Here is a 13,523-nt window from a genome sequence, read left to right as displayed (position 1 = left end):
TTTTCTCTTGAAAATTGTTCGAACAGGCAATAAAACATTGCAAAAATTATAAAATTAATTTTTTTCGATTAATTACCACGAAAATTTGAGCAAAAACGATGAAAAACGAAGGAAAACGGAGAAAAGGGGGATTTGCGAAAATCTGTGAATTTTGCGCAACTTTCCCATGGAAGAGAAAACCCCCCAGCTTGGCCACGGCCATGGACTGATGACGTCATCGCTAGCAAATTTTATTTTTGGGATTTTCTCCATTTTCCTTCGTTTTTCATCGTTTTTGCTCAAATTTTCGTGGTAATTAATCGAAAAAAATTAATTTTATAATTTTTGCAATGTTTTATTGCCTGTTCGAACAATTTTCAAGAAAAAATAGCTCATTTTGGGCTAATTTTTGGGATTTTCGAATTTCGTTGGTAAATTGCTAATTTGTGATTGTTTCCTGCAATCAATGATCTAGAAAATTGTGAAAAGAAATGAGAAAAATTTCAATTACCATGACAATTGAGGAAAATTGAGAAAAATTGGGGAAAAAACGGAAAATTGGGGTAAAAACGAAGGAATATTGAGAAACAAAGAGAAATGAAATAGAATTGAGAAAAAGTGGTATTGAGGAAAGTATTGGCTGGGTTTTAATCCTAAATTACCGTAAAATCTGTATTGATATGCGCCTCTATTTGAATTGCCCCTCTAATAGACTTGCACCCCTTGAGGGCACTTGAAAAATAGACTTGCAGCCTTTAATTGAATTGCCCCCGTAATACAATTGCATCTCCAGCAGAATTGCGGCTCCGCCGGGAGTACTGTGCAATTTTTAGTCTGTGACACCGTGACGAACAATTGCACAGTTGTTTTTCGAATTTCTTTTTTTTTAAACTACCTACTTAATTTCTGATTTATTTTTATTTTTCTTTGTTTTTTTAACAATATTTTCCATTTATTGAAGCGAGCAACACGAGCAATGAGTTCTGAAGAAGTCCTCGAAGACGTGGAAAACGTAGAAGACGTGGAAGACGTGGAAGACGTGGAAGACGTGGAAAACGTGGAAGACGTGGAAGACGTTGAAAAAGTTGGTGGAAACTCTAGAAAGAGAAAGCGTGGAGCCCACCCCTTGGATTACAAGCTTACGGTGGTGAAATGGGCAGAATCAAAAAATAACACGGAAGCAGCTAAGAAATTTGGAGTTTCAAGACAAAATGTGCAACAATGGAGAGCTCAGAAAGAAAAAATAATAGCAACAATCGCTGAAAATGGAAAAAAGAAAAAACGGCTTGATGGCGCAGGGCGTAAAGTGAATGATAAAGATTTTGATACTAAACTTGCGGAATGGGTCCGAGAGCAAAGAGAAAAAAAGCTTCGTATTACTCGTATTGGAATCCAGAATCGCGCCAAGTCTATTTCAAATAGTGATATGAAGGTTTGAAAACAGATTACCTACTTGAGATTAAACATTAAATGTTGCAGTTCTCGAATGGTTTCTTTTTTGAAGCGGCATGGATTTTCGAGTAGACGTGCTACAACAGTCTGTCAAAAACCGCCAGAGTTTTATGTGGAGAAAATTATTGACTTTCTCCTTTATGTGGAACGATTAATTACCATGAATAATTATGACAAAATTTTCGCATGTGATGAGACGGCGGTTTATCTGGATTGTTCGAATAGTTTGACTATAGCGGATCGAGGATCTAAACAAGTCAGCACACTCAAAAATAACAAGCTAAACGTTTCAATTTCAGGTTTCAGTGAAAACCACGGGACACGAGAAATTGCATGTTACAGTAATGCTGTGCGCTCGATCAGACGGTTTTAAGTGCAAACCTTTTGTACTTCTTCCAAGAAAAAGACCAGTGCAAAGTATTGAGGAAACATTTAGAAAAACTTTGCAGTTGGTTTGGTGTGACAGAACATTTTTCAACGATGAAATCACAAAAACTTTTCTTGAAAAAGTTCTCGGTCACTCAATGTTCGGAAAAAGGTTGTTAGTATGGGACTCTTACCGTTGCCACATCAGTACAGACACTAAAAAAGTATTGAAACAACTGAGACTAGACACTGCGGTGATTCCTGGAGGATGCACAAAATTCTTACAAGTGAGTAGATTTTATTGAAACTTTGCGTGACCCGATTTTTCAGGCTCCAGATGTATATTGGAACGCAATGTTTAAATCTTTCATCAGAAAAGAGTACGAAGATTGGATGGTTCATGGAACGAAATCGTTCACCCCGGCGGGAAATATGCGTGCTCCCAGTATGGAAGTTTATTTGAAATGGATTCAATTGGCGTGGGAAAATATCCCGAAGGAATACATTGTAAGATCATTCAAAGGATGCGGATTAAAAAATGGAAGAAATGGCGAAGATGATGAGGCAATTCATTGTTTCAAGAAAGATGGAGAAATTCCAGAAGGCGTACAGTTATTGAAGACAAGACGAGCAGAACGAGAAATGGAAGAAATTCAGGAGATTTTGGGAGATATTGAAATTGAGGAAGACGATGGAGAAATGAACCATGCCGAGGAAGAAGACAATAACTATGACAGTGACGCCTCAATTTTTTGAATATTTTCCTTTTGTTGTGTTCAATTTGTTACTTTTTTGTTGATTTTCATAATAAAACTTTTTTTTTCAAAATTTTCGTAGTTTGAAAAATAGAATTGCAGCCTCTATTTGAATTGCCCCTCTAATAGAGTTGCACCCCTTGAGGTGACTTGAACAATAGACTTGCATGCAATATCAATACAGATTTTACGGTAAGCATTAAAAACCTGAGTTTGTAAAACTTGTCAAGCTTATTTTACAGTTCTCCATTTTTAAAAAGAACAATGTGATCCTGAAGTTCCGAAATTCTCAGATTCCGAATTCTGGAATTCCATTCTGAAATTCTGAGATTTCGAAGTTTTGAAGTCCTGAGATTCTGAAATTCGGAAATTTTTAGATTCTCAGATTTTGAAGTTCCGAAATTTTCAGATTCCGAAATACTGAAATTCCAAAGTTCTGAAATTCTAAGAATTCTGAGATTTTCAAGCTCTGAAATTCAGGAATTCAATCACCAATTTTGTACCCCTAAATCAGTTGTACCCCCTTGTACCCCCGAATCATTGTACCCCCCGAATTTTTTGCCTGAATTTCTGAATTTCTGAATTTCTGAATTACTGAATTTTTGAATTTCTGAATTTCTGAATTTCTGGTATGTCTAAAGGATTAAGACTACAAACTGAAACAAAATTACCGTTCTTTCATTCGCCAACACTTCATGTTCCTTTTCTGACAATTGGTAGATTCCAAGGAATGGGCGTTCGGCGATTTTCGAAATTTGAATTGTTTTATCCAAAAAATCAACAATATGATCGTAGACTTGTTTGTCCTTCCAGACGTAGCACAGTAGAATCAGACTCGAAATCTGAAATTTTGAAAAAAATTGAACTGGATATTCTGAAATTTTGAAAAATCAATTTGGAATTTTTCTGAATTCTGAATTTTTAGAATGTGCCAAGTTTTCAGAATTTTAGAAATTTCAGACTTTCTAATTAGATCTGAAATTCTGAGATTCTGAGATTCTGAGATTCTGAGATTCTGATTTTCCGAAAGTCTGAAATTTTGGAGCATTCTTTTACGGAAGTATGAATTTCCTAGAATTGACGAATTGACATTTTTTGCATTTTCGAAATTTTGAGAACCTTTCGAATTTTGGTTTTTCTGGAAATGGGGCTTTTCAAATTTCAAACTTTTTGAAAATTTCAAGTTCTTTCAACATTTGGATTTCAGCTTCGCTGTATTTTCACTAATTGCAAATTTTGAAATTTTGAAAATTTTGGAATTTCGAATTTAAATTTTTTCGGAACTTCCGATTTTCCAAATTTCTGAATTTCTGATTTCCTTTTTATCATTTTTGATAATGAACCAGCCGGTTTGCCGCGCGTCTGGCGCTTCAAACAGCTGGCTGGTGCGCCTTCGACGCGATTCACTTTTTGGTTTCTTTCACGTTACAAAATCAATCCATAACTCGATCAATATTACGTCGTGCTCCCATCCTTTTGTCCACTTTTCAAAAATTCTACATATTGAAAAAACACACAGTTCCTTGTGAAATCCCCCTCTTTGAACTTTATTACTCGTTGAATAATTTCCACTGGCACTTTTTCACTGGTAAGAAGCTCTTTGCACGCTGCTCATTGTATAGTTTCTTGTCTTTCGATTTGTGAAAATGCGAACAAAGTTAGAAAAGGCCCTCCGGGTCGCCATGTTTGGTGGTTCATGGCTAGGTGAATTCATTTTCACTGAACGTCCCCCGTTTCAAAATCGATCCGATCAAAGATTCAAAAAAAGAAACATCAATTAGTAGTGTTGGCATAGAGCTTCTGCCACTGAAGACTTACTAATGGAAATGTTCTCAACGGTAATGGGCCAGGGTGCCTAGCTTGTTGGGTTTTGGAAGGTGAGCCCATTGGAAGAAAACCTTGTTTCCCTTTCATGTACTGAGCCTCTACGTGGCGAAAGGGATCAACAGATTTACTAGTCTGGCTAATCAGTACACTTTTCGAAAAACTTTTTTTCGTAATTTTTATTTTTCGTGTTTTCTCAGATTTCAATTTTTCTGAAGGTTATGAAAAAATTCTGAGATTTACCGTAAAACCTGCATTAGAAGGGCCGGCCGTTCAATTGTTCCAAGCTACCTCCGGAGGGCCCTTCTATTACAGGGTCCCTTCAATTTTTCCAAGCCGCTCTTGGAGTGCCCTTCTATTAGAGGGGCCCTTTTATTAAAAGGTCCCTTCTAATATAGGTTTTACGGTATTTGAATTTTTCATGGAACTTCAAGTTTTTAGATTTTCGAATTTTTCGAATTTTTCCCTTTTTTAGTTCTGAATTTTTTGTCATTTTCTGAGTTATCAAATATTCCCGAATTTCAAAAAAAAAAACTGAACTCCTGGTTTTCACAAATTAGAAAGTCTGAGCAACTTTCGAATTTCCTAGGGTTTCTGATATCCCAAAATTCTGAAATTCCGAAACTTAGATTTTTAGAATTTTCGGATTTTACATCTTTTCATTCCCTTTTTGAATTCCTGATTTTTTTCTAATCTTCTAATAGTAAAACCCGAAAATCCCGAAAAAAATGATTTCACTTTTCTACCTGATCACTGAAAACTCAAAAATCTTACTCATTTTTTCATTTTTTCAAATTCCCCATTATTCATCATTTCCTATACTCTACTAGACACACAAATATTTTTTTGTTCGAAAATTTCAAACAAAAAAAAATCCTTCAGGTTGGTGGGAATGTGTCATATTTGATAAAAATCAAAAATTTTCAAAATTTGGAAAATTGAAATTTTCAGAATGTTCAGAAATTCAAAATTCTGAGATTCTGAGATTCTAAGATTCTGAGATTCTAAGATTCTGAGATTCTGAGATTCTGAGATTCTGAGATTCTGAGATTCTAAGATTCTAAGATTCGGAGATTCTGAGATTCTGAGATTCTGAGATTCTGAGATTCTGAGATTCTGAGATTCTGAGATTCTGAGATTCTGAGATTCTAAGATTCTAAGATTCGGAGATTCTGAGATTCTGAAATTTTGATATTCTAGAACTCCGATAATCTGAACATCTAAAATTTTGGGTTTCGGAGTTTCGAATAATTCTCAATTATGAGATTCTGAGATTCTGATGCTCCAAAACTCTTACATTCTGAAAATCTGAAAATCAGAAATTCAAAATTTCAAAAACTTTGATGATTCAAAAAAAAATAATCAAAAATCCAAAGCGGTCTACAGTAATCCCATAATTGGTATTGCTACAATGTACCTATAGTATCCCATACTGAACCTTCTCATCTACAGTATCTTCATGATGTCTATATCGATCATCTACAATAATCCTTTTGAAGTCTACAGTACCCCATTTTGTACTTATTTACAGTATCCGCGACAATCCTTACAGTAATCGTATTGGAATCTACAGTATCCCTGGACTCCCTGGACAGTATACCAGACCTACTATATTTGGTGGCTACAGTGACTACAGTAATCCTCGATTGTTGCAAACTACAGTACCCCCAATAATAATTTTTTTAAATAAAAATTTTCGGACCCTCGAATCTTCAGGTCCTCAAATTTCCAATTTTTTCAGATTTTGAATCGTCCCGATTTTGGAAGTTCCCCTTCAAAAAAAGTTTTCAGATTCAATTTTCCAGATTTCAAAGTTTTCACTTCGCTGATTTTTCAAAAATTCACTTTTCTGTCTCAAAAGTTCAAGACAAGTTTTTGTTCCGGTTGGGAACTGAAATTTTCAAGAATTTCAGACAAAAAATGAAAGTCTGTGTGATCTGATCAAAGTGAATTTCTGAATTTCTGAATTTCTGAACTTCTGAATTTCTCAAGTTTCTGAAATTTCTGAATTTCTGAATTTCTGAATTTCTGAATTTCTGAATTTCTGAATTTCTGAATTTCTGAATTTCTGAATTTCTGAATTTCTGAACTTCTGAATTTCTGAATTTCTGAATTTCTGAATTTCTGAGTTTCTGAATTTCTGAATTTCTGAATTTCTGAATTTCTGAACTTCTGAATTTCTCAAGTTTCCGAAATTTCTGAATTTCTGAATTTCTGAATTTCTGAATTTCTGAATTTCTGAATTTCTGAATTTCTGAATTTCTGAATTTCTGAATTTCTGAATTTCTGAGTTTCTGAATTTCTGAATTTCTGAATTTCTGAATTTCTGAACTTCTGAATTTCTCAAGTTTCCGAAATTTCTGAATTTCTGAATTTCTGAATTTTTGAATTTCTGAATTTTTGAATTTCTGAATTTCTGAATTTCTGAATTTCTGAATTTCTGAATTTCTGAATTTCTGAATTTCTGAATTTCTGAATTTCTGAATTTCTGAATTTCTGAATTTCTGAATTTCTGAATTTCTGAGTTTCTGAATTTCTGAATTTCTGAATTTCTGAATTTCTGAACTTCTGAATTTCTGAATTTCTGAATTTCTGAATTTCTGAGTTTCTGAATTTCTGAATTTCTGAATTTCTGAATTTCTGAACTTCTGAATTTCTCAAGTTTCTGAAATTTCTGAATTTCTGAATTTCTGAATTTCTGAATTTCTGAATTTCTGAATTTCTGAATTTCTGAATTTCTGAATTTCTGAATTTCTGAGTTTCTGAATTTCTGAATTTCTGAATTTCTGAATTTCTGAACTTCTGAATTTCTCAAGTTTCCGAAATTTCTGAATTTCTGAATTTCTGAATTTCTGAATTTCTGAATTTCTGAATTTCTGAATTTCTGAATTTCTGAATTTCTGAATTTCTGAATTTCTGAATCTCTGAATTTCTGAACTTCTGAATTTCTCAAGTTTCCAGAATTTCTGAATTTCTGAATTTCTGAATTTCTGAATTTCTGAATTTCTGAATTTCTGAATTTCTGAATTTCTGAATTTCTGAATTTCTGAGTTTCTGAATTTCTGAATTTCTGAATTTCTGAATTTCTGAACTTCTGAATTTCTCAAGTTTCCGAAATTTCTGAATTTCTGAATTTCTGAATTTTTGAATTTCTGAATTTTTGAATTTCTGAATTTCTGAATTTCTGAATTTCTGAATTTCTGAATTTCTGAATTTCTGAATTTCTGAACTTCTGAATTTCTCAAGTTTCCGAAATTTCTGAATTTCTGAATTTCTGAATTTCTGAATTTCTGAATTTCTGAATTTCTGAATTTCTGAATTTCTGAATTTCTGAACTTCTGAATTTCTGAATTTCTGAATTTCTGAATTTCTGAGTTTCTGAATTTCTGAATTTCTGAATTTCTGAATTTCTGAACTTCTGAATTTCTCAAGTTTCCGAAATTTCTGAATCTCTGAATTTCTGAATTTCTGAATTTCTGAATTTCTGAATTTCTGAATTTCTGAATTTCTGAATTTCTGAATTTCTGAATTTCTGAGTTTCTGAATTTCTGAATTTCTGAATTTCTGAATTTCTGAACTTCTGAATTTCTCAAGTTTCCGAAATTTCTGAATTTCTGAATTTCTGAATTTCTGAATTTCTGAATTTCTGAATTTCTGAATTTCTGAATTTCTGAATTTCTGAATTTCTGAATTTCTGAATTTCTGAATTTCTGAATTTCTGAATTTTTGAATTTCTGAATTTCTGAATTTCTGAATTTCTGAATTTCTGAATTTCTGAATTTCTGAATTTCTGAATTTCTGAATTTCTGAATTTCTGAATTTCTGAATTTCTGAATTTTTGAATTTCTGAATTTCTGAATTTCTGAATTTCTGAATTTCTGAATTTCTGAATTTCTGAATTTCTGAACTTCTGAATTTCTCAAGTTTCCGAAATTTCTGACTTTTTAGAATTTTTGTTTATCTCGAATTTTCCAAAAGATGAGCAATCAGGGATTCAACATTGTTGTGATTGCTCAGCTCTATTCACGGTCTACTAGATTCACGAGACCTTCAAGATTTTTTGATTTTTTGGAAAATCTTAAATTTAAAATCAGAAGTTTCTAAAAAAACGAATCATTGATCTGAAACAAAAAATGTGTCTAGAAAACTAGATTTTTACCGATAAACTAGAAAATTTGGAAATTCGGAATTTGGAAAAAGAAACTGGAAAAGCAAAATTCCGCAAAAAAAATTAATCGACCCCTTTTTCTGAAAATTCCAACTTTCTACTTTTTTTTTCCAAAAGCGAAATTTCAAAAAACATTCAAAAACCTAAAAGTTCCCATAATATCAAAATCAATTATCTCTAATTATCCCACCAATCAATTTTGCTCAAAAATGTCAAGTCTCCGTTTTTCCCTGAACTTTTATGTTCGCAAAAACAAAGAAAAACCAAGTTTTTGTGACTGGAAATCGCGTTAATTTCAGCGCGAAAAAAGAAATTATATAGGAGACAGATTCTTTTTTGATATTTGCAAAGAAAACTTTCTTTTCGGGCTTTTTTTTTGAGAAAAATTGAATTTTCAGGTTTGCGCTCGGACAGCTCAACCCATTTATTAAATTTGGGTCAATTATCGCGGGTGCTGAGTTTTTCAACAAAATTGGATTCTCAGAAAAAAAAAATTGAATTGTTCCAAGAGATTTTTTCCGGGGTGAACATGAGTAATGCGGCTTTATTTTGAGAAAAAATATATTTGAAACATGGAATTTCAGAATTTCAGAATTTCAGAATTTCAGAATGATTGTTGAGTTTTCAGAATTCAAAATCACATATTTCGACTCTACATATTTGAGAAAATCCGAAGTTCTAAAAGATTTTCAGAATCTCAGAATCTCAGAATCCTAAAATCTTTAGAATCTCAAATTATCAGAATACCAAAGCTCATGTTTTTAGAATCTCAGAATTCAAACCACAGTAATCCAATTTTTTTAAACGATGAAATATTGAAAACAAAAAATATTGAAAATTTCAGTTTTTGTGATTTTTCGAAATTTTCAGATTTTTTAGGATTTAACGAACTCAACACTCCAACCAATTTTTTAAAATATAAAACTTTTTTCAGATTTTTCAGAAAATTCGAAATTCAAAAATTGTGAGATTTGGAAATTTGAAAGTTTCAACAAAATCAAAACATAGGACCGAGAAAAACATAGGAAACCGAAAATTTTATATACCGTAAACACTCTAATAGTACGTCACCCGATTCGTCAAGTTTGAGCCTATGTATCTCACTTTCTGTGAAAGATATAAAAAAGTGGTTGACTAATAAAATGTTGCTGATACTGTGATAAAGATTTTATTAGTTGAAAACTTTTTGATATCTTCTAAACGAATTGAGATATATAGGCTCAAAATGGACAGTACGGGTGCCGTTCTATTAGAAATAACAATCAGATTTGATCTATGACGATTTTCAGATTCTCCAATTTTGCAGAAATTCGGATGTGCAAGTTTTCAATAACTTTTCGAAAGTTGGTTATTTTCCTTTCTTTACAGTTTACTCTCATTTCTACCGTACCTTTCTCCATTCTTCTTCCCGATCTCTGTTCATTTTATCTCACAACAAAAAGAGCACAAAAACTTTGCTCTTCCTAAGCAACAAACAAAAAATTATCCTTCACTCATATGATAATCCCATTCATTCCTCGCTTCAAATCTTCTGCTGATTAATATCCTCTTCTGACTCCTCCCCCTGACACCCTTATGACCAACTCGCCCGAATGAGCATGAAAAAGTGGGCGGAGCTTGTTCAGCGAATATAAAAGCGAGGAGGAGTGGCTCCACCTCTTATCTGAGTCGTTACTCTTCTCAAATTACTCAAATTTTCTCAAAAAATGTTCCACATCAACCAGGACGTTCTTACCAACGTTGACCTTCAGAATCGGTCTCCGGCAGTCCGTGCGGCGGTCCAACGGACCGTCGAGGAGAAGCGACGTGGATTCCGTCGCTGTGTTTCGGCTTTCTATTAAAAAATCAGCTACAGTAACCCTTCCGGCTTCCCATATATTCTAAATAGCTACAGCATCCCATATTGGACTGATCTACAATAATCCTTTGGACTCTACTGTATTCCCAACTTTATATATTTGTTTAATTCTACAGTATCCCATATTGGACTCATTCAACTACAGTAATCCTATTGGAATCTACAGTATCTTATATTGGATTTATGTACAGTATCAGCGATAACGCCTACAGTAATCTTTTTTGGAATCTACAGTGGAATCTACAGTATCTGTGACTACAGTTCCCCCAATTCAAGGTTTTTTTTGTTCTCCCTTTGTATTTCCAATTATTTTGGATTCTTTGGATTTTCGGGTTCTCCAAAATTTCATGTTTATTTTTGTTTTTCTTGTTTTTTTTTGTTTGACTACTTTTTTCTGTACATAAGATTTTTTTTTAAAAGAAAATTTTCACAATAAATGGTTGTAAATTTGTAAAAATTGTGTTTTTTTGGTTTTTATGGTTTTCAGAAAAATTTCAGGGATTTCCAGAATTTCAGAATCTCAGAATCTCGGAATTTCAGGATCTCAGGATTTCAGGATTTCAGAATTTCAGAACTTCAGAATGTCAGAATGTCAGAATCTCAGAATCTCCGAATCTCAGGATCTCAGAAACTCAGAATCTCAGAATCTAAGAATCACAGAATCTCAGAATCTCAGAATTTTCAAACCTCAGATGTTCAGAATCTCAAAATCCTAAAACTCAAAGTATGGTAAATTCGGATTATAAGCACTTCAGAATCTCCGAATTTCCAAATCTCAGAATCTTAGATTTTCAGAATTTCAGATTTTCCAGTCTCAGGTTTTGCGAATCTCAGAATTCCAGAAACTAGGATTTCAGAATTTCAGAATTTCAGAATTTCAGAATCTCAGAATCTCAGAATCTCAGAATCTCAGAATCTCAGAATCTCAGATTCTCAGAATCTCAGAATCTCAGAATCTTAGATTCACAGAATCTCCGAATCTCAGAATCTCAGAACTCCAGATGTTTGCTTTTTCTCAAATTACTCAGATTTTCTGATCTCTACAAAACTCAAAAACCCAAGAATTCCGGTCACACCTTCTTAAATTTTTTGCTCTTCTTTGAAGCGAAACTATTATAAAAAATTATATTCTTCTCAAAAAAGTGTTTCACATGAATGGTGCTAGTTAAAGAACCCAAATTTGCAGATTTTTCTAGAAATTTCCGTTCTGAAGCAAAAAAAAGTTTCCGGTCCACCAAATTTTTGAATTCAAATTCGAAACTTTTTCGAGTGAAATTGCTCATCATTTGAATCACGCAGATGCTTTCCAGAATTGCTTAGAATTCCAAAAAAAGGGGGAAAAATTTTTTTCTCGTTCCAGGAAGTAAAAGGATTAGTCAAATCTGAAACTAAAAATAGGTTTCCGGAGAGGGTGGTAAACATTTTTTCTCCGTTTCTTTTTTGAATAAAATAAGATTACTCATATCATGTTCCAGGAACAAAAACTATGAATGTAGGTCAATAGTTACTGGGGAAAAAATCTGAAAAAAATTATTTATAATTTTTTTTTTCGAGATCTTACGGAAGTAGAACTTTTTGAGCACTTTTTTGGGTGTGATTGGATTAGAAAACGGAGTAAATGGATTACGGAATGCAGGTCAAAAATTTGGTTTTAGAAGTTTGATGGAACAATTTGAAAAATCTGAAAATTTCGTGAAAAGATCTGAAAATTGAAATTCTGAAGTTTCGAGATTTTGAGATTCTAAGATATTAAAATTTGGAGGCTTTTTTCTGTACTTTTTGAATTTCTGAATTTCTCAAATCTCGGATATCAGAATCTTCCCGATTTTCTGAATTTCCGAATTTCTAAATTTCTAAATTTCTGAATTTCTGAATTTCTGAATTTTTTTGAATTCCTGAATAACTTGAAGATTCGAGTTTCTGAAATTCAGAATTTCAGGATTTCAGAATTTTGGAATTTCTGAATTTCTGAACTTCTAGATACTTGGAAATTTTGAGCTTTCTGGAATCTCGGAATTTCTTGAATTTTTTGAAACTCCAGATTTCTCAAGGAAAATCTAATTTTGTGAGTTTTTTTTCTTAAAAAAAGAACTAACGGCCACAACGATTGCCAATCCAAAAATCATGAACATCCCAATCGATTCTCTCCATGTTTGTGGTCCTTTAAATGTGACTTTTGGATTGTTGGATACGGTACGAATGGGCGGAGCCGGTGGTAGTTGAGGTGGAGTTTTCGGCTCGGCGTCGAAGTCAAATTCCATGGTTTTCTGAAAAAATTGAGAGATTTGAAATGGGAAAAATTTAAGTTTGAAAATCTGAAAAAAAAACAAAAAATTCGGACAACAGGAACTCAAAATTCAGAAATTCAGAAATTCAGAAATTCAGAAATTCAGAAATTCAGAAATTCAGAAATTCAGAAATTCAGAAATTCAGAAATTCAGAAATTCAGAAATTCAGAAATTCAGAAATTCAGAAATTCAGAAATTCAGAAATTCAGAAATTCAGAAATTCAGAAATTCAGAAATTCACAAATTCAGAATTTCAGAATTTCAGAATTTCAGAACTTCAGAAATTGAAAGTTTTAGGAGTTTATTCATGACGGAAAAGTTCCAAAATAAAATTTCCGTAAAAAACTTGACTAGTACAGTTTCCCCAAAAAAGTGACTAATCCATTTATGACCTAGAAAGTTTTGAAAGGAAAAAGAAGATGGGAAAGATACAATACATCCCAAAAAAAGAGGGAAACATCGGAAAATCTAGTAAATCTATAATAGTAAAAGTATATAGAAAAAAGTAGCTTTGCTAGACAGTATTATCAAGAAAAGTTCCAGATTGTCAAAAAATAAAAAAAAATTCAAATTTGATAGTTTCAAAAAATTCAAAAAAAACCTAGAATCTTACTAATGCGTCTGTAAGCTGTTTTTTTGAATTTTTTGGAAACTTTTAAAATTTTCTAGAGCTTTTACAACTTTCAAGAGCTTTTTAGAACCGTCTGGAATCTTCCAGACCCTTCTAGAAAACTAAAAAAAAACAGGACGATTTGGTCAATACCCATTCAAAAAGCATACGTTTTTTTCCGGGGAGATAACCGGATTCAGAATTATAAAACAAACGCATAATA

The 13,523-nt window shown here is 32.7% G+C and overlaps 2 protein-coding genes across 2 annotated transcripts in view; one reads left to right on the top strand and one right to left on the bottom strand.

The window, feature by feature from the left end:
* The window catches only part of CBG21967, a gene marked incomplete at both ends in the record, with an annotated part of 24,357 nt that extends 11,694 nt beyond the window's left edge, over positions 1–12,663 (bottom strand). Inside the window, 2 exons of the mRNA XM_002629877.1 lie at positions 3,224–3,394; positions 12,499–12,663. Of these exons, the coding sequence (XP_002629923.1) occupies positions 3,224–3,394; positions 12,499–12,663 (336 nt within the window). The remainder of the gene's footprint in view (positions 1–3,223; positions 3,395–12,498) is intronic.
* On the top strand, positions 10,992–11,439 carry CBG21970 (the record flags this gene model as incomplete). Its single annotated transcript, XM_002629878.1, has 2 exons — positions 10,992–11,126; positions 11,284–11,439. The coding sequence occupies 2 exons, from the start codon at positions 10,992–10,994 to the stop codon at positions 11,437–11,439; spliced, it is 291 nt and encodes a 96-aa protein (XP_002629924.1).
* Positions 12,664–13,523: the final 860 nt, after the last annotated feature.

Source organism: Caenorhabditis briggsae, assembly GCF_000004555.2.
Source record: "Caenorhabditis briggsae complete genome, chrII, whole genome shotgun sequence".
NCBI classification, from domain to species: domain Eukaryota; kingdom Metazoa; phylum Nematoda; class Chromadorea; order Rhabditida; family Rhabditidae; genus Caenorhabditis; species Caenorhabditis briggsae.
Note: the sequence above shows the minus strand (reverse complement) of the source record. Positions and strands in the feature narration are given on the sequence as shown.